The sequence below is a fragment of the Budorcas taxicolor genome, chromosome 12, assembly GCF_023091745.1.
Source record: "Budorcas taxicolor isolate Tak-1 chromosome 12, Takin1.1, whole genome shotgun sequence".
Taxonomy (NCBI): Eukaryota; Metazoa; Chordata; class Mammalia; order Artiodactyla; family Bovidae; genus Budorcas; species Budorcas taxicolor.
Genome location: NC_068921.1, coordinates 32,373,185 through 32,401,027, shown reverse-complemented (window position 1 = coordinate 32,401,027; position 27,843 = coordinate 32,373,185). Strand labels below are relative to the sequence as shown.

The 27,843-nt window shown below is 41.0% G+C and overlaps 1 protein-coding gene across 1 annotated transcript in view; it reads right to left on the bottom strand.

Moving 5' to 3' along the window:
• LNX2 (ligand of numb-protein X 2) overlaps nt 1-27,843 on the bottom strand; it is an 88,173-nt gene that overhangs the window by 29,957 nt on the left and 30,373 nt on the right. Inside the window, exons 2-4 of the mRNA XM_052650082.1 lie at nt 13,887-14,405; nt 3,448-3,674; nt 1,806-2,005 (exon numbers count right to left, since the gene is read on the bottom strand). Of these exons, the coding sequence (XP_052506042.1) occupies nt 1,806-2,005; nt 3,448-3,674; nt 13,887-14,290 (831 nt within the window). The 5' untranslated portion in view covers nt 14,291-14,405. The remainder of the gene's footprint in view (nt 1-1,805; nt 2,006-3,447; nt 3,675-13,886; nt 14,406-27,843) is intronic.

Below are 27,843 nucleotides of genomic sequence, written 5' to 3'. Positions count from 1 at the left end.
CAAAGGCTGCATCACAAAAGGCCCTGAAGGTATATGGGTCTCCTAGTCAAAGAATCTATGTAGCAGAAGAAGGTGTGTTTAATGTGGGAAAACCAAAGCCACACCTGTTGCTGCAAAAAGTTTGCTAAAATAAAAGCACAGGCTTAGAGCTCTTTGCTCTATAAATATACCATCTTCACAACTCTCGTGTATTTTCAAATTGGGCTCCATGTATTATTTATGTAGCTCATGCAAAGATGGAGATAACCAGATAGTAACAAATTCCAAGCAGCCTCCTTTCCCAGTATTCACTTCTGAGTGACCATTAATACTCCACATGTGGGTGAGGGGTGTGGCTTTACTTACTGGTTCCAGCACAACCAGCCAAGAGGCTAAGCAGAAGTCAGGGCCCACAGTAGCAGAGATTCTTTCGAATTCATTAATCAGGTTATGTGTTCATACTTTTGTTACCAATTTGAATCCTTAAACTGGATTTCAGATGACTATCACTAGAGTTATTAGTATTATGCCTCCATAAACAACAGAGCCTTGGAATTTCTATAATGTAAATGTATACAGCTTTGAGTAAATTTTCAAAAAATATAGTCAATAATTTCAGATAACTGTAATGTTGAGTTATAAGGATTCAGTTATATTACTTAACACAATTCACTAAAACAGAAGAGTAAAAAGTCTACTGCCCAACTATATTAGCTAACAAAGCCTAAAAAACTATTTAACCTCAGTTGTAATCAAACAAATGCAAATGAAAACAAAGTATTTATTTTTACCTTTAAAATTTAGAAAAAGAATACCTAATGCTAGTATATCACTATTGGCAAAAAAGAAAACAGAAAAACCCATGTACACTTATTAACAGAATGGCTGGCAGTTGGAGAAAACGGGACCAAAATAAGACAATATATGAGCTGCAGAAAAGGGCAGCTGGGCTCTTTTCTTTTCCTGAACCGCCCGCGTGTCAGGATGTGGGGGCAACCCGCGGACCCAGCCTTCGGGGCTGGGAGTACAGGTGAGGTACCCACAGGTTTTGCCAGCCTCGTACAGCTAGAGACTAATGTCATAAGGTGAGAGCAATCACAGCTGTGCAGTGAAGAATGAGCTTACTGGTAAACACTGCACAGTCAAGAAGCTGAGTTTATATAACCAGGACTGGTGACGCTTCCTGTACCCTGTTTCTTCTTAGTATTTCTAACAAAACCCTGCTGGGAAGTTCCGTCTGTATCAGCCATGCTAAGGGTTTGGGGTCCAAGCGTTATAGTGGGGATAACATACCTGAGGGGCAGCATACACCTAGGGGTGGGGAAATTCCTAGAGGTTCCAGGTTTACTTCAATAAAGGAGGTGGCTATGCCTGGCAGAATGTTAGAGCCACATCCACTCCATCAGGGTGGCTGCGGTCACACAGAAAAGACAAGTCCACTTACGCAGTGCACTGTCCTGATGTGCCAAGTAATGAATGGAGCAATGAAGGTGGTCAGTGGCTCACAAAGGAGAGGGGAGAAAGGCTAAGCAGAACTGGAAGGACGAAGGTGGACAAGCCAGCACAGTGGGCCAGGCTGGAACTTCATCCCACACAGAAGCCTCACCTCCCTCTCCTCTCAGGCCTAAGGCTAAGAAAACACCACCTGTCCTAAGCCAGCTCTTGGGAAAGGCGAGAAATTGCTAACAAATTCTGACACACTTTGCATATAGAAACAGCAAAACTTACTTACATACAACTCAGGTCCCACAGTACCACAATGTTGTTCTAATCTCATGAGTAAGAACGAGAAAGCGCCAAGTTGACAGAGGAATTAAAACAAGTACCTGAAGAATCTGGTCTCCAGCAAGGAGGCGTCCGTCTTTGGCGATCACCCCATCACGGTAGACTTCCTGGATGACAATGTTAATCAGTGGCGTTTCATTGCCACCCACAATACTAATTCCTAGCCGAATAAAAGGATTAGACCGGTGGATTTCGATGGTGGTGATTTCACCTTCTGGTAAGCTAAGTGGTTGTGGTGTGGCTGCCAAGTTAAAAGTGAGAGAAAAATAGATGGAAAGAGAAACAACATTTTATATCTTGATTATCTTCAGGCAAAGAAGTCATATTACATTAACAGCTATGCAATACCACTGGATAAGAAAACAGAATGACAAACAATATCTGTGTGTTAAGATTATCTAAACATTTCTTCTCCTAAAGGTGATCAGTAAATTATTGCAACCAGCTACTATGTATCAGATCATGAGGGGTGACACAGAGATCTGGAAACTGTATTAAGAGAACATCACCTCATCCTAACTGATGAGACAGTCTGGAGGGTGGTATGCGTGAAAGTCACTCACTTGTGTCCGACTCTGCGACCCCATGGACTGTATAGGCCAGAATACTGGAGTTGGTTGCCTTTTCCTTCTCCAGGGAGTCTTTCCAACCCAGGGATTGAACCCAGGTCTCCCGCATTGCAGGCGGATTCTTTACCAGCTGAGCCACAAGGGGAGCCCAAGAATACTGGAGTGGGTAGCCTATCCCTTCTCCAGCAGATCTTCCTGACCCAGGAACTGAACCAGGGTCTCCTGCATTGCAGGAAGATTCTTTACCAACTGAGCTATGAAGGAAGTCCCTGGAGGGTGGAACAAATCTCAACAGTGCACAGTAGTATAAAGAAAAGACAGTTCTGGTATGTGGTCACCACAGGGGTAAGAGGGAAGTCATATAGGCCCTGAGAAAGGGAGCGTCTTAAAAATGGGTTATGGCTATTGCGAGCAAAATCTGAATTTGTAGGAACTTCTTCAAGAAAAGTATATTTAAAAGTAATTTAATTTAAGTATTTAAAAGTAAATACCCAGGGCCAACCACCAAGCTATGCCTAGGAGCTACGACTATAGGCTTTCCTAGCGGGCGGGAGTCGAGGGGGCCACCAGAGCATCGCAGCAGAGGAGTGGCCTCGGTGTCAGGGACACACCCAGTCCTTCTCTGGCCGCACATGCTGACCGAGCACTCTCCAGACTCTCCCTGATACAGCCTCCTCACGGCACTGACACAGGTTTTGGGTCAGTTAGTGGATGGAGAGGGTCTGGCACGGAGCCTGACACAAGAGGCACTTAATCGGGGTCATTATTTTCGTTGCTCTTGATATTGTTTTCTTAGTCAAGAAGTGATAAGCAAATGTTTGAACACAAACACAATAAGAAGCAGTTTAACAACCAGTGAATCTTGGACTGAATATAAGAGGGAGTGGAAAGGTCCCCTTTCTCGGGCTAAGGTCCATGTCCTGCTTCTAAGCTGCAAACTGTTAGAACTGTACCCCTAAATGGGTGACTTCTGTGGTATGTGAACCATATCTCAAAGTTAACTGTTTAGAGAGGAAAACAACACATGTGGGAGGGCAGTGGGGAGAGGTGGGAAGGAAGGAAGGAACGCCTGATTTCAGACAAGGTGGAGAACAGAGGCGGGGGTGGCACGTACTGTCCCCAGCCAGGCTCTCCTCAAAGGCGGGGTTGTCCAGGCCGGGCTCCTCCGTCCAGGAGGGAAGGGATGCCGATGTCAGGGTCCGCCCTGAGCAGTCCGTTTCGGGTGATAAAGCAGCTGGAAGGTCTATGACAGTGGTTCCATTTTCATTCTCAATCTCCATCTGAGTCTTACTAGTTTTCCGTTTCTCTAGGGCAGCTCTCCGATGAGAAGCTCCAGGGCATCTAGAAAGACAACAGGGGGTGGTTTCCAGACAGTGTGAAAGGGGAAAAAAAAGGTGACTAATAGTTTGTACCACAACTAAACAACGGCAAAGGCTTCTATGCAAAAAGCACCTAGAAGTACCCGCAAGAAGTACATAATTCTGATCTTAATTTCCACAGAAACTAAGTTCTTACCACTCCATGCAGCAAATTTAAAACAAGGCATCTGTACAAACAAGGATTTGGTATATCTCAAAGAATACTTCAGTAAGAAGCTGTGTTTAGGAATATATTAGTACATACCCAGTATACAGCACTACAGTAGTCTCTGCCCTGTGAGGGTTGTCCTGAGGCTCCAGTTAATCCCCCTTTTCACAGGTAGACGGCTGAACCGCAGTAGTGGGAACGAGCACCTTTCTCCACATGCCGCCGGCACCCTGCCTCAGACCCTGAGCACTGCTGGCCTCTCTGCTCTTGCAACCAACACTGCACCTCACCCGCTAGGAGCAGAGATCCACATGAAGCTTCACCAGCTGCAGGAAGCTCAGCCAAGGCTCAGACTACCTACTTTATGACAGACAGGGAAGCAGGTGAAAACATACCTCCTGGTTTGTAAAAGCAAAGCTGCAACAGGGGAATTACAGGTACGCTATGAAACTTAAAATGTATTTCTAAGTTCTGGGGAAACTTCCATAAGTACCAAGAAATAAGAACTGTTACCTGGCTTGTTTTGACTTATTCAGGCAAACAAAGGAGGCAGATACATGCTTGTTTAAACATTTAAAGAAACTTATACACACGCTGGAAATGCTGCAAGGTGCCAGCTCTTTTCCACCTGACGCCTCGACAAGACACAGGATGTATAATGAATGCCGTCTGAGGAGTGAGCAGGAGGAGTCGGGCATCTGTGAAGGAGAGAGCCAGGCACACAGTCCCAGACCCTGACACGACTCCACAGACCCCACCGACTCTCCTGCTGGGGGAAGAAGTTTAGAAAAGGTGGGGCAGGGTGGACGACAGTCTTGTGTTCAGGCCTGCAGCCTTTCAATGACAGCATTCTTAAAAAACCTAAAATTTCAAACAAATTAAGTATAGAATTAAATTCAATTAAAGTATAGAATTCAATTAAAATTAGAAGCTATTCCCTAAGGGTATGAGTAATACAATTTCCCACATGAACCGAAGATTTATTTTAGGTCCTGGATTTCAAGGTCTTGAGAAGGTCATTATGAAGTCTCTCTTCAGCACTCTCTCCTGACTAATTTTCCCTTCACCTTGCTAAAAAGGGGCACAATGGATGTTCTGAGCTGCACTGCGGGGCAGTGCTCCACGGAGTGTTTCTGTAAGGGCTTGGTGAATATTTTTGAAAATTAGATCACTGAAAAGATTACTTCTGTCGAGAAGTAATTAGAATTTAATTTGAAATTCACTTTTAAAATATTTTACTCAATAAAAAACTGACACAAAAAAACTGAATCATAAAAACACTTATCACTAAGATAGGTAAAGATTTAGTTCTCAAAACATATATCATACAAATATCTACACAGACTAGAAAAAAGAACTAGGAACAGGAATTGAAGAGGAAATACAAACAATATGAACACCTGGGAATTAGCCTAACAAATGACTAAAAAAATTCCTACAAAAGTAAATAATCATAAAGGCTAAGAAATAGTTATTAAATACAGAAAAACAAGTTTAAAAAGCAAAACAAAGTTGCTAGAGAGGTAAAGAAACAGGTATATATAAGTTCCCAGTAGGAGAGCAAATTGGTAACAAGAATTAAAGACATTAAAAATGATGCCATACAAACATACAAAAGAATAAGCCTGCCTAGCACCAGAAGGAAGTTAGAGAGGGAACCTTTGGGAACACCCATGTTTAAATACGATGAACCAGCTGAGTAGATGGAGATAGAACAACCACACAAGGGCAAAAACAAAGAAAAAGCAGCCAACTGTGTCAATGCCATGAAGGGGCAAATAAGATAAGGGCCACAGCACTTGTTTGATCTGGAAATGAGAAGGTCATGGTGACCTTAGAGAGAACACTTTCAGTGATGAGGGCAGATGCCCAGACCAAACACATGCCGCTCTGTTAACAAAATACATGCATTCCACAAAATCTGCAGAGCTTAGGGGAAAAGAGGGCTGGGGCAGGCCATCTAAAACCAGGGTGTCTGGGGATGGTTGCTAGTGGGTACAGGGCTTCTTTCTGGGGTGTTGACACGTTCTAAAAATTAGACTGTGATGATGGTTACACAGTTCTGCGAATATACTAAAAACCACTCAATTGTACACTTCAAAAATAGCTGAAGTTTATGGTAGATGAAATATATCTCAATAAAACTAATTTTTAAACAAATATTAGGGAGCGAATAGACCAGAGCAAAGCTCTGACACAGGTGGCCAGAGTCAGTGTCCCTCCCATCTGTAAACATTTGGACCTGAAAGAGAAAGGAAGACACCAGGATGTGTTGAGTGTCTAAGCTGTGCCTGCTGCTGTGTAGACGTTATGGACTGTATTCCACTGACTCCTCATAACCACTCTATTATCCCCATTTTACAAATGGGAAACCTGAACTAAGCCAAAACCACAGAGCTACCAAATTACAGAGTCAAAACCCAAACAAACTCAGATCTGACTTCAAAGATGTCTGCTCTTTATACTGGATCATACTAAGTTCAATCTTATGGAGTTCCATCTCTACGCCTTAAGAAAACATAAATTGCATTGCTTTCACAAACTTTTACCTAGAAACACAGCCATAGAACGTTACAGTAAGAAAGGCCTTGGTAACACAAAACTCACAAGCAACAACAAAACCTCTGCTTTTTAAATGGTGCATTTAACAATAACAAGACAAACTGCAACTGGCACCAGAGGGTAGGTAACTGAGTGTAATAGGAGGCTAGTGTGGACGTTATTGCACATGATGAAAAACAGCAGAAAACAAGTGCACACTGATCCAAGTTAAATGCCCTGAACAAGATCGGGGTACGTGTGCATTCAGTGCGGGTGGAAGGGGAACCCTGAGACAGTATGGACCCTGACCAAGGGCACTGGATGCAATGTGACCGGCCACAGGCCGAGCACTTGTCACTCCCCAGGGAGGGCCCTCTACATGCAGGTGTGTCTTTAAAATTTTCCTAAATAAATCCCAAAGGCTCTTGCAGCAGCCAGAGCAAACTGAGGGACTTCTTTCCTACTGAAGGTGGTTAACTGCACTCCCCTATTCTGGCTCTCCTTATGGAGGAAAATCACATATGAACTAGCTTGATTTATGGCATAGTGGCACCATTCCCTGATATACGATGACTCACATTAGGAGATGCAGAGTGTAGCAGAACACGCTGTATTATTAGTAGCAGTGTTGCGGGGCGGGGGGCGGGGTGGCAGCGGCAGGAACAGTAGGCGTAAGATTAAATAGCTCATGATTAAGTACCAGCACAATGCCAGGCACTTAATGAAGCTCAATGAATACGAGCATCTTAGAACCAAGAAAAATGATAAAAATAGTCACGGATTATAGCATGCAAAAATCAACTTAAATGGCATTAGTAAAATTGTTAGACTGGGGTATCCGAAAAGCCTCTCCTCCATAAAGCCATGCGAACACTGGGAAAAATTGTCAGTACCAACTATTACTGAACTCTGGAAATAAGCCAGGGTTCGGTAGCAATCTGGAATGCGTTTTATTTAAGAAAAATGACTGAGTTTCAACAGAAGGTACATATGAGCTAAATTTTTATGTACCAGTGAAATCAAGTCCATACTAATCTGAACTGGACTGTTGAAGTTAATATGTTAATTGTAATCCCCTAGGCAACCACTAAGAAAATAATTCAAAAAACAGGTATGAACAGAAACAACAAAGGAATTAAAATGGCATTCTTGGAAATATTTATTTAACAAGAACAGGGGAAGAAGCAGATGAACCTTTAGAGAAACTGAAAAGAAATGATATATATATAAACAAATAACAAATAAAAAAGATATAAATTCTACCTTGTGGTAATTACATCAAATAATAATAAATTAAAACACTCCAATCAAAAACCAGTAACTGGCAGGATGGATTAAAAAGACAAACAGGATCCAACTATATACTGTCTACAAGAGACACATTTCAAAGATACAAACAGGTTTAAATCAGAAGGAGAGAAAAAAATATACAAGCAAACAACATAAAGAGTTGAATGGGTATACTAATTTCAGACAACAGAGACTTTAAGACAAAAATACTTTCTAGTGACAAAGAACATTCTACAATAATGAAAAGGGTTTATCACAAAACTATAACAATTATAAATAAACACAACAACAGGCCCTCAAAGTATTTACATGAAGTTCAAAACGACAGAATTAGAGGAAAAAATTAATAGTCTTTAAAAAAAAGAAAAAAAAAGTCTAAGACTTCTCTTTTTTACTTTCAATAATGAATAGAATAATTAGACACAAGGAAAAGAAGAGAGACTTTTAACAGTATTATATATCAACTAGACCTACAATAAATCTATAGAACACTCCACCCATCAACAGTAAAACACACCTAGTGTACAAATGGAATATTTTCCAAGACAGACTGTGTGCTAGGCCACTTAAAAAAAAAAAAAAAGCCTCAATAAAATTTAAAGTATTAAGTCATATACATGTTTTCCAATGACAATTAATTCAAACTGGATCAAAGACCCAAATGTAAGAGCTAAAAGCATAAAAGTCAGAAGAAAACATAGGCGCAAAACTTCATTACCTGGGATTAGGCAGTGGTTTTTTAGCTATGACACCAAAACCACAAGCAAAGAAAGAAAAGATAAAATGGACTTCATAAAAATTAAACTTGTTTGTCCTTCAAAGGGCACAGGAAAATGAAAAGACAACTGACAGAATAAGAGAAAATACTTGCAAATCACATATTTAATAAGTGTCAGAATACATAGAGACTGTTTAAAACTTACAAAAAGACAATCACTTTTAAAATGGACTAGTGACATTAAGCATTATTCATGAGCTTATGGGCCATTTAAATATCTTCTCTGGAGAAATATCTACCTAAATCCTTTGACCATTTAAAATTGTATTGAATTTTTGTTCAGTTGTAAGAACTCTTTATATATTCTGGATACTAGACCCTTACTGGATACAATTTACAAATACATATCTGTTTTTTACATTATGTAGGATGAAAAAATGCTGGTGAGCATGTGCTAGACACAAACTTCTCTCCAAGTTACAAAGTGAATTTAAAAGAGCAATTTTTGGGTTCGGGTTTATACACCCTTTTCGTGTTTCCTGTCTAGAGAATATCCTTTAGAATTTGTTGGTGAGCTGGTTTGGTGGTGCTGAATTCTCTCAGCTTTTGCTTGTCTGTAAAGCTTTTGATTTCTCCTTTGTATTTAAATGAGATCCTTGCTGGGTACAGTAATCTGGGCTGTAGGTTATTGTCTTTCATCACTTTAAGTATGTCTTGCCATTCCCTCCTAGCCTGAAGAGTTTCTATTGAAAGATCAGCTGTTATCCTTATGGGAATCCCCTTGTGTGTTATTTGCTGTTTTTCCCTTGCTGCTTTTAATATTTGTTCTTTGTGTTTGATATTTGTTAATTTGATTAATATGTGCCTTGGGGTGTTTCGCCTTGGGTTTATCCTATTTGGAACTCTCTGTGTTTCTTGGACTTGGGTGATTATTTCCTTCCCCATTTTAGGGAAGTTTTCAACTATTATCTCTTCAAGGATTTTCTCATGATCTTTCTTTCTGTCTTCTTCTTCTGGGACTCCTATAATTCGAATGTTGGAGCGTTCACTGCTGGGCATACACACCGAGGAAACCAGAATTGAAAGAGACACATGTACCCCAATGTTCATCGCAGCACTGTTTATAATAGCCAGGACATGGAAACAACCTAGATGTCCATCAGCAGATGAATGGATAAGAAAACTGTGGTACATATACACAATGGAGTATTACTCAGCCATTAAAAAGAATTCATTTGAATCAGTTCTGATGAGATGGATGAAACTGGAGCTGATTATACAGAGTGAAGTAAGCCAGAAAGAAAAACACCAATACAGTATACTAATGCATATATATGGAATTTAGAAAGATGGCAATGATGACCCTGTATGCAAGACAGGAAAAAAGACACAGATGTGTATAACGGACTTTTGGACTCAAGAGGGAGCGGGAGAGGGTGGGATGATTTGGGAGAATGGCATTCTAACATGTACACTATCATGTAAGAATTGAATCGCCAGTCTATGTCTGACGCAGGATACAGCATGCTTGGGGCTGGTGCATGGGGATGACCCACAGAGATGTTATGGGGAGGGAGGTAGGAGGGGGGTTCATGTTTGGGAATGCATGTAAGATTTAAAGATTTTAAAATTAAAAAAAAAAAATTAAAAATAAATAAATAAATAAAAGAGCAATCTTAAAGAAAAATAAAATAAAAAATAAAAGAGCAGTCTTCTCTCAGTGTACCCTGACCCTTAAAGGCTCAAAACCATGTTAACTTAACTAGAGAAGCTCTCAGCACAGAAAGACTTCTTTCAAGTTTTTCTCTGTATTGTACTTTCTTTTAGAACACTGTTAAACACAAGTTCTAAGAGGAAAAGAAAAAACGGTTCTGAATTTTGCCATAAACTAGGGCACAAATGATTAATTTAATTAAAAAAAATTATCACTTAAATTACCATAAGCTTTAAATGTTAAATTGCTGAGGATAAGGCAGGATGGGGTTGAGAGGGGAAGAGGAATCCTCACAGTTGATGTTGCTTGGCAGAACTTCATAAAGCAATTACTAAAATGTTACATGTGTCATACAGTATATGGAATATTTCTTGAGGGCTTTAGTTCTCCCTTCAAAGATGAGCACTTTCCCATGTCTTTTAAAATTCTTCATTGTTTTCCTAATATATAATCAGTTAATAACTAGTAATTTTATTTAAAAATAGTCATCTTTCACAAATGTTTTATACTCTTAGCCCTAGGACAAAATGTCAACTGTTCTCAAACTGAAGCAGATTTCTTAAGAGTAGAATTTTTTTCAAATAGGGAAGGTAATTTTGCACTCAAAACTACCAGATTTAACAAACTATTTCTACTAATAAAATTATCATAATTCTGTGTCTCATGACATCACCCTTATTGCTAGTTTGTGCTGGTTTTGCGTGACTGTACATTTTTTGTTCTCTCCCCACAAAGGGAAGTTTATGCCTCAAATCTGGGCGGTCTTATGACTGACAGCATAAGAGATGCTATGTGACTTGAAGGCTAGACCATACAAGGCCATGCAGCTTCTCCAAATTCACTGGAACCCATGTAAGAACTTAAAGTAGCTAGAGAGGCACCTGGAGGCTCTCCCGCGGACAAGTCCTGCCTGAGCCCATGCCTCCTGTGACCTCCATCAGTGTGCCAGACACGTGAATGAAGCTTCTTTCCTGGATGTAAACACTCCAGTGCCAATGGCTGCAGTCCTGGGCTTTCAGTTCTCAGCTGTGGCCCAGAGTGGACAGAGCAGAGACAAGCCAGCCCTGCTATGCCCTGAGTCCCTGGGACTCACCGAATCCACAAGTGGAATATGTTTCCATGTGCTCACTGTTTTTATGTGGTTATATTTGCAGTGGTTGGTTTCTCACCAATACTGACATTTAACATTTGTGAGGTCAGTCAGGCAATAGGTAAGTGAAGTCAGGGTCCTCCCTGGTGGCTCAGCAGTAAACAATCTGCCTGCCAATGCAAGAGATACTGGTTTGATCCCTGGGTCGGGAAGATCTCTGGAGAAGGAAATGACAACCCACTCCAGTATTCTTGCTTGGGAAATCCCATAGACAGAAGAGCTTGGTGGACATGGGGTTGCAAGAGTCAGATATGACTTAGCAACCCAACAATAGATAACCAGAACACAGATTAACAACTTAACTGAACAAAAGTTAGTTCCAATTTTGATAATCAGTAGTCACTCTTAGCTCTTTCCATCAAGCAAGTCACCTCACCTTTCAAATCATACACCTTTTTTAGTGTTATCTTTCAAAACACAGGCCTAACACACTTTGGAAATGATTAAATTAGTAGCTCAAATATTAATAAACACACTTGGAAAATGGAACTTTTAATTGGACATAACTGCTTAGCTTTTATCAACCTATAAGTGAAGGGATAGTTTGCAGTTCCCAAGTTTTTACATCATCAACATAACACTTTGATAGAAAAAATTCATGATACTTCAACTACATATTAAATTCTTATATACATTTTAAGTAAACATTCCTATAATAATTGTGTAATTTTTATCTCACTGCTATCAAAATAACTGAGACTCTGTTCAGTTCCTCTAATATCCCAAAACCGATGTTCGTAAGAGCCAGAAAAGAAACATTTCAAGGAAAAGCCTAAAATCTTCAACCTCAACCACAACTAGGCCTGAACCAGACAGTAGACTCAAAAGTCTGGGGTCAGTTTCCAGGAAGTCTCTGTTACTGTGTTCAGATTCTATGCCTGCTGGTGATCAAAGACAAACAAGAACCTAACATCACATGCATTTTCAAAAGTGTACACATTTATCCCACTCTTAGTTCAGTGGAGCTTAAGTTTAAGCAATTCCTTTGTAAATCTTCTCATTCTTTCTCATAAATGTAAATTATTTCTAATGAGTACACTCATTATATAACACTGATATTTAGGATCAGAATGAACACATATTCACATATCAAACGTTTACTACCACACAGCAGAGAATGGGATTCACCCTGCATAAGGCCAGCATGGTATGGCAGAACAGTAAGCAGGAACACTGAAGTTTAAGTCTAACCATGCTTTTACCTGCCTTCAAATCTCTGTGACTCAGCTTCCTGATTTTTAAAGTGAGGGGATGAGCTTAGATTCAACTCTATGATTGCAAGTGTGAGTATAGTGACAAGCTGTTCTATACCAGACTTATACTATATTATTTCTAAATCCAGTATCTTACACTAAGCTTTGTTATTCACAATTACTGCAGATTTACACTGCAAGAGTGGTTTACCTATGAAACATCAATACATTTATTTTGGTCATTTTATATTATTCTATCTAAGAAGAGGTAAGTTTTAACCCTTCCCAAAGTATATAAACAATTTTAAAGAACAAGTCTTTTATTAAGGTCAAATGATAAAAACTCACTAAACAATCAGCTGAACAGATTACTTCACCCTTTAAAAAGCCTTTGTTAGTAGAACAAAAACCCCTACTAAAATGTTTCCAACCTCTAGTTCTTGTTCAGTCTAGTTCCTGAACATAGAATTTTTTAAGATTTTAAAGAAAGAAATCATGGATACAGGCAGACCTCATTTTATCGCATGTCCTTTACTGTGCTTCAAAGATACTCCATGTTTTACAAATTGTGGCAGTCCTATGTGTCATCAGATGATGGGTATTTCTTTCCTAGCAGTAAAGGATTTTCAATCAAGGTGGGTACATTTTTACCTAATGCTGTTGAACCCTTCCTAGAGCACAGCATAGTGTAAACATAACTTTCATAAGCATTCGGAAACCAGAAAGCTCCTGTGACCCGTGGTGTTATGCTCCCTGAAGTTCGCTTTATAGCGGTGGTCTGGAACCCAACCCGCAACATCTCTGAGGGGTGCCTGTGCCCATTTCCATGTTGCAGCAATGTTGTCATTTTTAACAGCTGCATAGTAACCCGATGCACTGATGTAGCACTGTTAAATAATTATTAGCTTGACCCCAATTTACTGAACTCTGCACAAGGTTGCAATGAACATCTTTATATACAACATTCCCTCCTTTTGGATTATGTCCTTAGGATGAAAAGCTAGGTAAGATGATACTGACAGTTCCAGTTTTGAAACAAACTGTGAAACTGCCTTGCATATCCTGCTACCCATGTGAAAATAACAACTTCATATTATACCACCAAAAACACTGATAGGCGGACTTCCCTGGTGGTCCAGTGGCTAAGGCTCTGAGCTCCCAATGCAGGGGGCCTGGGTTGAGCCCTGGTCAGGGAACTAGATCCCACATGCTGCAACTAAGAGTTGCAACAGATATAACATGGCCACAACTAAGGTCCCACACAGCCAAATAAATAAGTAAATATTATTTTTTAAAAATACTGATAGGTATAAAATGGTACTTTCTGTCTGTAGGTTTTATATTCATGTTTCTCATTTCTGTCTGCTTGAGCAGCCTTTCCACAAAGCCTAGAGCCATGCTCTCCCTTTCTCTCGCTCACCTGTTCTTAAGATGGCCTTCCAGGTCACAGCGCTGCATCACATCATGGCACACTGAAGGAAATGGACATGAAACCAACAATTTGTCCAGGAGTTTATGAACTAGAATGCTAGACTTCTTACACGACTTAAAGTGGAGTCTCTTCCGGTCCAGTGGACAGAAATCCTTCTCCTGTAGGAAGTTTCTGAGGCACTTGCAGCAGAATGTATGTCCGCAGGGAGTATCCAGCGGCTGCAGCAGAGGCTGAAGGCAGATATGGCAGACCAGGTCGTCATCCACTTCATCCTGGTAATTGTACAGGTGGTTTTCCCGCGTCCAGTGCTGCTGGCCACATTCGAAACACAAAGGGTTGAAGGAGGACGAGGTCTGTTCCACAGACCCCATCTCGTCACTTGTGGTTCCCATTGTGAATCAACTGCAGCAGTTTCTGTATCTTCATATGCTGGACTTCCACCAAAGGTTTGGTTTCCTTTAAAAGTCAGTGATGCTGTCCTTTAAAATCCAGGCCTGGTTTTCTAGACTAGACAAAGCAAAATAACCCAAAAAGTAATTAATATCAATCAACATAGGTTAAAAGAATCAACATCATATTAGCAGTTAACATTTTAATAAAAATGTTACTAAAAAAATTTTAGTGAAAAATTAAAATTTAGGTCATATAATAAATTAGCCGTAAAAACATAAAAAAATGAAAATTAATATAGTTTGCTTGTTGGCTGAGAAGAATGACTTACCATGCCAAGTCATCGGTAAGAAAAGAATTCAGGATTAAAAGCAGAGAAGTCATATTTATATATGTTATAATACAGGAATCACATGTTCTACTGACTGAAATCACTCAAGACTTCACTGTTTAATGGTAGTTTTAATGCCAATTAATCTGTACAGTATGCTAACAGTGCAAACTGAGATATATTATATGTAACATGTTTGCATTTGCTATCCCAGTCATGGCTCCCTGCTTCTGATGGATTTTTACACATCTACAGTGCCATCCCAAAGATGGTGTCTTTGGAAGGATAAGTCAGTATCTGTGAAAAAATGACCTCTGCACTACACTGTTTAGGAAAAAATGGATTTCAAAGAACGTATGTATGATTAGAATATTCTCTAATACAGATTTTGTCTGTATTGGTAGACATGGCATAGATGAATGACATCTAGGCAAACTCCATAAACTTCAATATTATTACATGCCTTTAGGAGAAAAAAACCTGCTATAATTCAATTACAGAGATAAGCTATGTTATAAATGTCAATCTCAGCTCATATTATTCCACACACCCACTGGTTCTGGCTTACTCAGCTCAGGGGTGTGTGTGTGTACATGTATGTGTCTCCTCTGAGACTGCAGCCCACTCCAGTGCAGGGCCAGCAGGGAAGGTTCCATAACTCTTGCCACTGCAGGACCAGGGGTTAAAAGTTTCACCTCCAAAGGCAGCAGCTAAGTTACTCTGAATACTTACAGACCCTGGTAAGTGCCAAACAGTGAACAGGGAGAGAGGGGATGTAGGGAAAGGATGGTTAAGAAAGCCCAGTGTGAAAACTAAAGGCACTAAAACTTCTAAGAAAGTTGTGCACGGGACGCTGTGCAAACACAGAGAAAGTGGAGAAGAACTGGTATCTAACTCAGTTTGGTTTTGTGGCTGCTGGGCAGTGGCAGTAATCAGTGGCCAGAGGAGAAAATGGACAAGGGGAGCTCGACTAAGTCACACCTGAACTGGCACAGCAATTTGAGCACACGAGCAGGTGAAATGGCGAAGACAAGAAAGGCACTCAGGTGGGGTGGTCCTGAAACCTGGGGTCCAGTACCAGATGAGAAAGAGCAGACAGCATGTTAATGCTGCTGGCATTGTCTCTGTGATCATTCTCCCCTGATCATCCACATATATGTATATATTACTACTACTACTAAGTCGCTTCAGTCGTGTCCAACTCTGTGTGACCCCAAAGACGGCAGCCCACCAGGCTGCCCCGTCCCTGGGATTCTCCAGGCAAGAACACTGGAGTGGGTTGCCATTTCCTTCTCCAATGCATAAAAGTGAAAAGTGAAAGTGAAGTTGCTCAGTCGTGTTCGACTCTTAGAAACCCCATGGACTGCAGCCTACCAGGCTCCTCCGCCCATGGGATTTTCCAGGCAAGAGTACTGGAGTGGGGTGCCACTGCCTTCTCCATGTATATATTAATATATATATATGTTTTTGTATTTCTTTGTGGAGTACTTATCAGAAAAACAATATTAACATTTTAAGAGACTTAACAAGAAATGCCATGAACTATGAGAGGGTGGAACAAGATTCAGTTGGCATAGCTGACTCAGATCAACTGTGTTTTCAAAAGCAATTTAATAAAATAATAATAGTAGCCTGTGATCTTAAACAACCAGGAGAGCATTAAGACAGCAAACACTTCTCATATTCTGTAACTCATGGGCCTTACTCTGCGCACCATAACTTTTGTCAGTACGAGGTATGTGAGATTGTGGATAGAAACAAAATTTATCTCAGGCAAACAGACTACTTCAATGTAGGCATTTTAATACAGATGTGCACAGACTCTTGTTCCCTACTCAAAAAGCAAGAAAATTCATATATCCCTTGCTCTTCTTGGTTTGTGACAGCATTCACGCTAATTTTTTCTCAAGAAAATATACTGCAATTCTGACCTCCCATGTAATGACTAAGGAAGCATTTCTCTTAAGACACTTATATTTTAGTTATTTGCTAAATCTCTAAATAACTTTTAGTTCTTTATTTTTATTTTATCACAAAACCTTTTCATGAGGAAAAATAACATGCTCCCATTCAAAATTCCAAATAACAATTGCACCATCACAGCCAGCCCCAAAATGCCTCCATGGTACCATGACACAAATGTTCACTGAAATTTTTTCAGGGGTAAATCACTAACATGCTCATATAAATATGGATTAGAGTATCAAGATCATAGATCCTAGAAAGTTACAAGTACATATACCCTGGAGCCAGTCTGCAAGGGGTTCAAACCCTTGCTCAGTCACTTACCCGCCCTGTGGCCTGACTGGACTTCTCTGTGGCTGTTTCCTGCTCACAAGTAAAATGAGGTTAGTGACAGTGCCGATCTCAGAGGGGTGATACACAGAACAAACAGGCACATAATAGGTGCTGTAGAGATATGAGCTCTTACTATTATTATCAAAGATAAAGGAATAAACGTTCAGACAGATTTTATGATTTGCTCAAAGCCACACAACTTGTAATTACTTAGTAAGAGAGAAGGAAAATAAATCCAGTTCCTTCTTGTTTCAAAATAACCCAATAGTAATTGGCTACCACCAGTGGCTCAGTGGTAAAGAATCTGCCTGCAGTGCAGGAGAAGTCGGTTCAATCCCTGGGCGGGAAGATTCCCTGGAAGAGGAAATGGCTGCCCACTCCAGTCTTCTTGCCTGGAGAGCCCCATGGACAGAGGAGCCTGGTGGGCTACAGTCCACAGCGTTGCGAAGAGATGGACACAACTTAGCAACTGAATAACATTAAGTAATTACATGAAAGAGGAAAGTTATCTCATGAAAGTCTTAGTGTATGAATTTTGTGAAGACCAGGGAGCCTGAGCCTGCTTTTCCAACCCCCAGCCCAACTCCTCTCCTTGCAGCCCAGGACGTAATTCTACTTTGGGAGCAAGCCCATGATAATGGCTCTTACAGCATCTCACACTGCCATCCCTGACTAACTGAGAGCTCCGCACACCTGAGCCTCCCATGAGGCTGAAGCTCCGTAAACGTGGAGTGACCAACTGAGTAACAAAATGTTTGCTCACTCCTGCTAGTTAGGTGGCTATAAATACACTTATACATACAGAAGCATACGCCCATGTTTAATTTTGATTTCAGATATTCTACGAACAGAATCTGAATACTAAAATACAAGTTGCTGCTACTGCTAAGTCACTCCAGTCGTGTCCGACTCTGTGTGACCCCATAGACGGAAGCCCACCAGGCTGCCCCGTCCCTGGGATTCTCCAGGCAAGAACACTGGAGTGGGTTGCCATTTCCTTCTCCAATGCATGAAAGTGAAAAGTGAAAGTGAAGTCGCTCAGTCATGTCTGACTCTTAGCGACCCCATGGACTGCAGCCTACCAGGCTCCTCCATCCATGGGATTTTCCAGGCAAGAGCACTGGAGTGGGGTACCATTGCCTTCTCCAAAATACAAGTTAAATACTAGTTTTAAATAGTCTCCAAAATATAAAGACAAAATGTCACAAAATGTGTATCTTCACAAGCTACATTATTTGTATCTAGTATTCCAGGAATACTGTATACAGATTAGTCAGTTCAGTCGCTCAGTCGTGTCCAGCTCTTTGTGACCCCATGAACCGCAGCACACCAGGCCTCCCTGTCTATCACCAACTCCCGGAGTTCACCCAAACTCATGTCCATTGAGTCAGTGATGCCATCCAGCCATTTCATCCTCTGTTGTCCCCTTCTCCTCCTGCCTTCAATCTTTCCCAGCATCAGGGTCTTTTCCAATGAGTCAGCTCTTTGCATCAGGTGGCCAAAGTATTGGAGTTTCAGCTTTAGCATCAGTCCTTCCAAAGAACACACAGGACTGATCTCCTTTAGGATGGACTGGTTGGATCTCCTTGCAGTCCAAGAGACTCTCAAGAGTCTTCTCCAACACCACAGTTCAAAAGCATCAATTCTTCGGCACTCAGCCTTCTTCACAGTCCAACTCTCATATCCACACATGACCACTGAAAAAATCATAGCCTTGACTAGACGGACCTTTGTTGACAAAGTAATGTCTCTGCTTTTTAATATACTATCTAGGTTACTCATAACTTTCCTTCCAAGGAGTAGCATCTTTTAATTCCATGGCTGCAATCACCATCTGCAGTGATTTTGGAGCCCAAAAAAATGAAGTCTGGCACTGTTTCCACTGTTTCCCCATCTATTTGCCATGAAGTGATGATCTTCGTTTTCTGAATGCTGAGCTTTAAGCCAACTTTGTCACTCTCCTCTTTCACTTTCATCAAGAGGGTCTTTAGTTCCTCTTCACTCTCTGCCATAAGGGTGGTGTCATCTGCATATCTGAGGTTATTGGTATTTCTCCCTGCAACCTTGATTCCAGCTTGCTCTCCTTCCAGTCCAGCATTTCTCATGATGTACTCTGCATAGAAGTTAAATAATCAGGGTGACAATACACAACCTCGACGTACTCCTTTTCCCATTTGGAACCAGTCTGTTGTTCCATGTCCAGTTCTAACTGTTGCTTCCTGACCTGCATACAGATTTCTCAAGAGGCAGGTCCGGTGGTCTGGTATTCCCACCTCTTTCAGAATTTTCCACAGTTTCTTGTGATCCACACAGTCAAAAGCTTTGGCATACTCCATAAATCAGAAATAGATGTTTTTCTGGAATTCTCTTGCTTTTTCGATGATCCAGCGAATGTTGGCAATTTGATCCATGACCAGTATGAAAAGGCAAAAAGATAGGACACTGAAAGATGAACTCCCCAGGTTGGTAGGTGCCCAGTATGCTACTGGGGATCAGTGGAGAAATAACTCCAGAAAAAATGAAGGGATGGAGCCAGAGCAAAAACAGCACCCAGCTATGGATGTGACTGGTGATAGAAGCAAGGTCCGATGCTGCAAAGAGCAATATTGCATAGGAACCTGGAATGTTACGTCCATGAATCAAGGCAAATTGGAAGTGGTCAAACAGGAGATAGCAAGAATGAACATCAACATTCTAGGAATCAGCAAACTAATGGACTGGAATGGGTGAATTTAATTCAGATGACTATTGTATCTACTACTGTGGGCAGGAATCCCTTAGAAGAAATGTAGCCATGATAGTCAACAAGAGTCCGGAATGCAGTACTTGGATGCAGCATCAAAAATGACAGAATGATCTCTGTTCGTTTCCAAGGCAAACTATTCAGTATCATGGTAATGCAAGTCTATGACCCAACCAGTAATGTTGAAGAAACTGAAGTTGAACAGTTCTATGAAGACCTACAAGACCTTTTAGAACTAACACCCAAAAAAGATGTCCTTTTCATTATAGGGGACTGGAATGCAAAAGCAGGAAGTCAAGAAACACCTGGAGTAACAGGCAAAGTTGGCCTTGGAGTACAGAATGAAGCAGGACAAAGGCTAATAGAGTTTTGCCAAGAGAACGCACTGGTCATAGCAAACACCCTCTTCCAACAACACAAGAGAAGACTCTACATGTGGACATCACCAGATGGTCAACACTGAAATCAGATTGATTATATTCTTTGCAGTAAACAGATGGATGCTATTAAACTGGCTGGGAATATTACAACACATTTAAATAGCACTGGAGAGGGAGTTATAAGACTGTTTACCACCTAACTCCAGTCACTGTTAATATGCTTGCTCTTCCTGGTTTATGAGACAAGACTATCCTGGTACATCTTAGAAACTCAGATGGAGGGTAGTTTTCAGTTAATCTGCACACTCCTAAACTATGTTATTCAGATAATTTATCTTACTGTTACTTTTCATTTAGGCTAAAAGGGTCCTCATTGGCCCTAACCTGGAAGATCCAGCCCAGGATAAAAGATGATAAGCTAAGAGTTAGCACCAAAGCATGGTTGGGGTGGGTAGAGGGATGGGACAGGATATAACACATCACTGGTTCCTCTGACACATCTGAGAAAACCTCTCCTCTCTCTAAGTCTCAGCTCTGCCTCTACCTCCTGTCAGATCCCATCAGGCTCCTTCCTGCTCTCAGGACCACGGCCTTCCCTCCTGTTCCTGCTGCTCTGTACACACGCCTTCCTCTTAGCAGTTACTACCTTTGCATGCTTGTTTATCTGTCTTTGGGCCTCCCTGGTGACTCAGATGGTAAAGAATCTGCCTGCAATGCAGGAGACCAGAGTCAGGAAGATCCCCTGAAGGAAGAAATGAGTTTCTAAGATGTACCAGGATAGTCTTGTCTCATAAACCAGGAAGAGCAAGCATATTAATAGTGACTGGAGTTAGGTGGTAAACAGTCTTATAACTCCCTCTCCAGTATTCTTGCCTGGAAAATCCCATGGACAGAGGAGCCTGGCAGGCTCCAGTCCATGGGGTCGCAAACGGTCAGACACAACTGAGTGACTAACACCGCCACACTTTTAGCTGTCTTCTCACCTCTTGGAGAGTAAAGACAGTATCTGCTATCTCTCTTGTATTCCCACGTGTTAGCACATACTATGCAATAAAAAAAACTGAGACTGAGCCTGAAGTACAGTCCTGAGACGTATAATATAACTACGTAAATATATGAGAAAATCTTGTATTAACCTGTGGTACTGCAAGTAGTCAATACACTGGACCCTGCACTATGACCATAAACACACTAGGAATAAGGTATTACTTCCTTTAATCTTCAAAAGTCTGAGGAAAAAACTGCCTCTTTTTTCTGGCTTGATGATATCAATACCACAAAATTTTCTTGTATTGTCTATGTTACATATCAGCTTGCACAGCTACCTTTGTATAAAGCAGCAGTTGTCAACCTTTTACACCTAAGGATTCCTTTATCCACCCTGGACAAGTCTGGCTATTTCCAAAAAACCCCAAAACTACCATGCAATCCAGCAACTGCACTCCTGGGCATTTATCTCAAAGAAACGAAAACTTATGTTTGCACAAAAATGGGTTCAGCCTTATCTGTAATAGACCCAATTCAGAAACAACCCAGGTATTCTTCAACAGGTGACACGCCACATGACATGGCTCAGCAGTAAAGAAGAATGAACTACGGACGTGCACACCAGTCTGGATGGACCTTAGAGAATCATGCGGAATGAGGAAGCTGATCTGAGAAGGCTGCATACTGTATTATTCCATGTACATAACATTCTTGAAATGACAATGCAACTAAGTTAATTAAGATGTTTATGTTTATTCATCTGTTAATAAAACAATAAAGCCCACTTTTACATATTAACTTTTTTATGAAAAATAACTTTTTTTCAAAATTAAAGGACACACTGAGGGGAGGCCCTGTTTATAAAGCATGTATTTTGCAGATCTGGAGTCTCGGGCCTGTCTCTTTCAATCTGCTGTGAGCTCACCTGTCAAGTTTCCTCTGGAAACTCTACTGGACCCTCATGAGAGGCAGTGAGAGTGAAAAGGGAAGGAAACATCTTAGTGTTCCTGGGAAAACAGTTTTGGTCTTGTAGACCCGCTGAACACAGCGTGGCCTGGGTCACACGTGGACACGTGGCACAGAGTGCTGAAGGGTTCTGACACCCTCTTCCACAGGAAGAGGTCCTAGTCGGCAACCAACACAACTTTTTAAAAAGACAAAACCTGAAAAAGGCAAGATGTGGAGGTGAGCGCATGCTGGAGAAGTCTGCCTGTCCTAGAATGGAGCTCTCTCCCCAGAGCCTTCTACCCTAAACATGTGTGTCTGGATATTTCTCTGTACGTACGGAGTACTTAGCATATTCTATGAGACCCTTACAGAAAGTCTATTCTTCAATTAATTAAAATTTATTTCCTACTGCAAGACATGAGGAAAAACCCAAACACCAGTTTCCAACAACTCCACATCTGTAATTTATAATTCTCTCGTTGTCGACATAAAAGTGTGATTCAGCACACTCAGTGATATGCCTCCCTTTTCCTTTTTATGAAGTAGAAATGCCTGAAAAACCATTTTAAAATTCTTAAGATGCTACTTGTAGTTAGACATACCCTATTTAGTAAGCTAGAAAATTAATAAGCTAAGAAAAAATGCCGCAGGCTATGAAACTTAGGCTCTGAATTCCATGCCAGCTGGGTAATTAGGTCACTACACAATTCATTTTCATTCACCACATGTTTATCCAGAGTCTACTAGATGATGGTATTACAGAGATATTCTGGTATCTTGGCTTCCTGTCTGTGTACTACCAGCTATGCTTAAAGAGTAACTGACCATACACACACACACACGCACAGAGTTTAAATCTAGCTCCATCGTTCTCATGATTTTATATCTTTTTATACACAATAAAATACTTAATGATATGTTGTATTTATCTTCTGGTCCTGACAACTGTTATTGTTCTTTGATAACTTTAATAGTCTCCTAAGTATAAAAAGGAGGTTAAATTGTGGCTGCCAAAGACTTTGCAAATTTCAAACGTCCTTCTGCCTTTAGTTCTTCTAATTTTGAACCACTAAGCTATGAAAACTTTTTTTTCTAATGCAAAAACCAAACCAATTACCTACACAATTCCTGTAGGCTCAGAGTTATACTTCTAAAAATTATATTAAACGATGTTACCTTAGAGTAATTTTAAAACAGAATTGATATAAAACTATTTCAAAAAGGAAACAAACCATATGGAAAACTAAACATTTCCATACAGGTAAGACACACTCCCACAACACCTGACGGCTTCACAGCAGAGCTCAGCACAGCTACCAGCTCACTGGGATGGTCGCCTAACATCTTCAAGACATCACAAATTCAGGAGAGTTGCACAATACAGAAATGACACAGGTGGGGGTGTGTGAGGGGAATCAGTTTGCATAGGTTTAGCTTTATTCCATGTGATGTTTACCAGCTGGATATAGTTTTATACTTATTTATTATGGCATTCAAAATCACTGTGGATGGTAACTACAGTCATCAAATTAAAAGACGCTTGCTCCTAGGATACAACAAGCCTAGACAGTACATTAAAAAATAGAGACTTTCCTGATAAAGGTTCATAAAGTCAAAGCTATGGTTTTTCCAGTAATCATGTCTGGATATCAGAGTTAGACCTTAAAGAAGGCTGAGCATTGAAGAATTGATGCTTTAAAACTGTGGTGTTGGAGAAGACTCTTTAGAGTCCCTTCAACTGCAAGATCAAACCAGTCAATCCTAAAGGAAATCAACCCTGAATATTCATTGAAAGGACTGATGCTGAAGCTTGAGCCTCAATACTTTGGCCACCTGATGAGAAAAGCTGACTCACTGAAAAGACCGTGATGCTGGGAAAGACTGAGGGCAGGAAGAGAAGGGGACGACAGAGGATGAGATGCTTGGATGGCATGACTGACTCAATGGACATGAATTCGAGCAAAGTCCAGGAGGTAGTAAAGGACAGGAAGCCCGGTGTGCTGCAGTCCACGGGGTTGCAAAGAGTCAGAAATGACTGAGCAACAACAATATGACATTCAAAGGCAAATGTTCTCATTTTAATAAATTAAATGATCGATTTTCTTCTAAAAGGTGAAAACTTTCAAACATTTATCTTCTTGCACTAAGTTTAGAAAACATTTGTTTTCAAGTGATTGATAAAATTCTTATTTTCCAGGTCTTTTCAGTCCCTAATTTCTATAAATGTGCATCAGAACTCCTCCACTAACTCTGTGATCCAAGGAAGCCAAGGGCATCAGAAAGAGCACTGCTGCAGGTTTGAAATCTGGCTCCACCTGCTAGTCACTAGCAATGTGACACCATAACATGGCACAGCAATTAGAAGTTTATAAACCTCAACTTCCTCATGTTAGAAATAGTATCTTGCTTATGGCACAGGATTACTGTGAGGCTAAAAAGGTTACACTGCCAGAAAACCCTCTCACAGACCACAAGGCATCGTAACAGAAACTTCTGAGTAGATTAAGGCCTGTAAGGGACAATGCAGATAAGAGCGGACAGCTGGATGCTGGGTGGCCCGGGCTCCTTCCACTAGACTGGTTACAGGAGGAAAGCATCTGATGCTCAGCTCTAAGACCAGCAACCAGGCTATCCCGCTCAGCCCTCCTCCTCTCTAGGCTTCCCCTCTCTCTCCCTACAGACCAGTGGGCCGCACCAGACAGACTCTAAGTTACCTACAGGTCCCTCATTCCATGATACTAGAAATGTGCTTGAGCACACATTTGTTCCCAAAGGACAAACGTTTTTCTTTACTGTTATCCAGTGCTGTAATTACTATAAAGATGATCTAAATCCGAAGGTTATCAGGAGGTTTTTTTGAGTTTCTTTTTTATTTTTTAATTTTGTTTGATTTTTATAGTACCAGCCACTTATCTCCTGACCTGAAAATTTCTCTTTTTGCAGACAAGTCTATATACAAGAGAGGAGGGCTAGACATAGAACTGGACATCTCCCTGCGTTTCTTATGGTGCTACAACATCTGATGCTATAGTGCTGTAAGACAAAAATAACTTCTTCCTGGCTCCCAGAAAAATGCCATTTAGGAGATGCAGGTACATCTATCTGAAGGACTAATACAGTTAGCTTTTTTTTTTTTTTTTTTAAGACAAGTGTAGGTAATTGTCAGTAGTATAAACACATGGTTTTAGATGGCAGATTTTGCTCCAGAGTTAATCTTGTATTTTCCCATTAAAGAAACATCCAAAGCTACAGAAAAGGACAAACGCTTCAGCATTGCTTTCTTCAATAAATGCAAAGCAATCAGCAGGACACCTACTCCTCTGTGATCAAGCCCACACAATAAAATAAATGGAGTGGAACTAAATCACAGTCAGGATAGGTTTTATGGTGGTGGTATTACTAATAATTAAGATTCCCAGGCTTCATTATCTTAACTGTGAGCAAGATATAAGAAATTTAAATGCTCCAGCTTTCTAAGCTCATTTAGGGACACTGATAATTAAAAGAACAGATACTATTTAAGATGCTCAGTTTGTCCCAGTTCTCCAGTTGTAATTCAATACATACAAGAATGATCAGCTCAACACCAGACTGGTCCAGACTCTGGACCAGATTCAAAGGACCATCACTGAGTGGCCAGATCTGGTACTTTCTCAGGACCAGGTGACATGCCACGGTGTCAGACGCAGGGACCACAGCCTTGCTGGCCTTGGTGTGTATCCAGAATGACTCTCATGTGTTCCCAGAGGTCGTTTTAAATGATTAAAATGAGTTCTTTGAGTTAAACACAGTTCTAATACTGAGAAAAATCAAAAAGGATATCTTCATGTGATGAGACTTGTGGTCCAGGCTCAGCTGTGTCACAGGCACCCTCCAAAGTACAACTGCCTACGTCACATGACGGGAAATGTCTGTACTATAAAGCCAGAAACTGTTAAGGGGCTGTGCTGTGTTAGGATGATCAACAATGCACCCTAAATTACATTAGCTTCCCAAGTTTCAGAAACAGAGTCAAACAAAATCCCAGGTTTTACATATTATGTAGTTATTATCTGCCTTTCTGACATTTCCACTAGGAAACTTTAACAAACAAAATATTCAAAAGCAAACTAATTACTCATCTCCATCTCCCTAACCTTCAATCCCAACCTCCTTTTCAATCTCCCATCCTGCCTCCTTTCCATCCCTCTATCTGTCTGTCTGTCTGTCTGTCCAGGAGTTACTAAGAATCTTCTATGAGCCAGGCACTGTTCTAGGACCAGGCATTCAGCCCTGAACAAAAACAAAAGTCCCTTCCCTTGTGAAGTTTACATTCTGGGTGGGGGCTGGGGAGAAGATAGACAACACACACACGAAATGAATACTGGGAGAAGGAGGGCTTTTTTAACAGGGTGATCAAGGAAAAACTCACTATGAAGGTGACACCTGAGTTAATGCCACAAGGATGTAACTAGAAAGCCACATAGTTAATATCTGGTACAGAACATTTATTATAGACATAAACATTCTACGCCAGATATTAACTACGTGGCTTGTTAACAGTAAGGATAAAGGGCCCGAGCTGACAAGGTGCCTGGTATGTCCAGGGAATAGTCAGGAGGCCCGTGTGGATGAGAGACACAAGCAGAGAGAAGGAAACGCAGCAGACCCTAACAGAGGCTCACTTTTCCTTTGGGTTAGAATCCTCACAGAATCGCTCTGGCTGCTGTGCTGAGAATAATCTGAAAGGGCCAGAGGCAGAACCAAGCAGGAACCTACTAAAATACTCTAAGCAAGAGATGACAGTGGACTGAACCAGGGTGCACACAGTTGAGAGTGGGAAGTGACCCAATTCTGGATCTACTTTGAAAGCAGACTGCTATTATTTGCTGATGAATAAAATGTGTGTGTGGGCTGCCGGCAGCAGAAGTCAAGGATGATGCCAAGGCTTTTGGTCTGAACTGGAAAGACAGAATTAATACATCTGACATGGGAAAGTCTGTAACAGAGTAGGTTTAATGGGTTAGACCTCTAAGTAGACACACAGAGTAGGCAGTTAAGTATACAAGTCCAGTTCAAGCGAGAGGACTGGGCTGGTGATATAAATTTAGTAAGCTTCAGTGTGTAGATGGTACAGAAAGCGATTCAACTGGGAAAGATCACCAAAGAGGAGTGGATTAGTGTAAGTAGAAGAGAAGGGGTCTGAGGACTGAGCCATGGGCATGTTCAGTATGGCGAGGCCTGGGAGAGGAGAAGGAACCAAACCGAGCAGGCGTGGTCAGTGCAGAAGATCGGCAGAGTGTCGCGCAGACCAAACGTACAGCGTATTTCAAGGAGGACGGAAAGATTAGCTGTGTCAGATGCGGGAGGCAAGTAAAATAAGATTAGGACTGAGAATTAATCAAGCGTGGGATTTAGCAACACAGCATTCACCAGTGACCTCGACAGGGGTTTGGTGGACCAAGCATTTCCCAGAAATGCTTCCTGGGAAAGAGTTCAAGAGACCACTTGGAAGAGAGGGATGAGAGCACCGACAATCGTTTTGAGAAACTGTGCAATATGGAAAGGGAAATTCTGTATTCTGGGAAGAACTGAGACTCTACCGGGGATCCCCTCAATAGTTAACAAAGATGTACAATTTCATTATTTGCATCTACACATCCCTAGTTACTTCCTTCTTGGGTCAGACTTCTCCTTCACTTGGGCTCAATATTCCATTCTTTTTGGCAACCTTTGTCACATATTTTATCTTTCTTCAACCTCCTCTAATTTTTTCCCTTCCACATAAAAGAAGTTTACGTTCCAATAACTTGAACAATGAAAACAAAATACTCCCCTACAGTTACTACCCTTTTCACCTCCTTCATTTCACCTCCAATATTTCTGAAA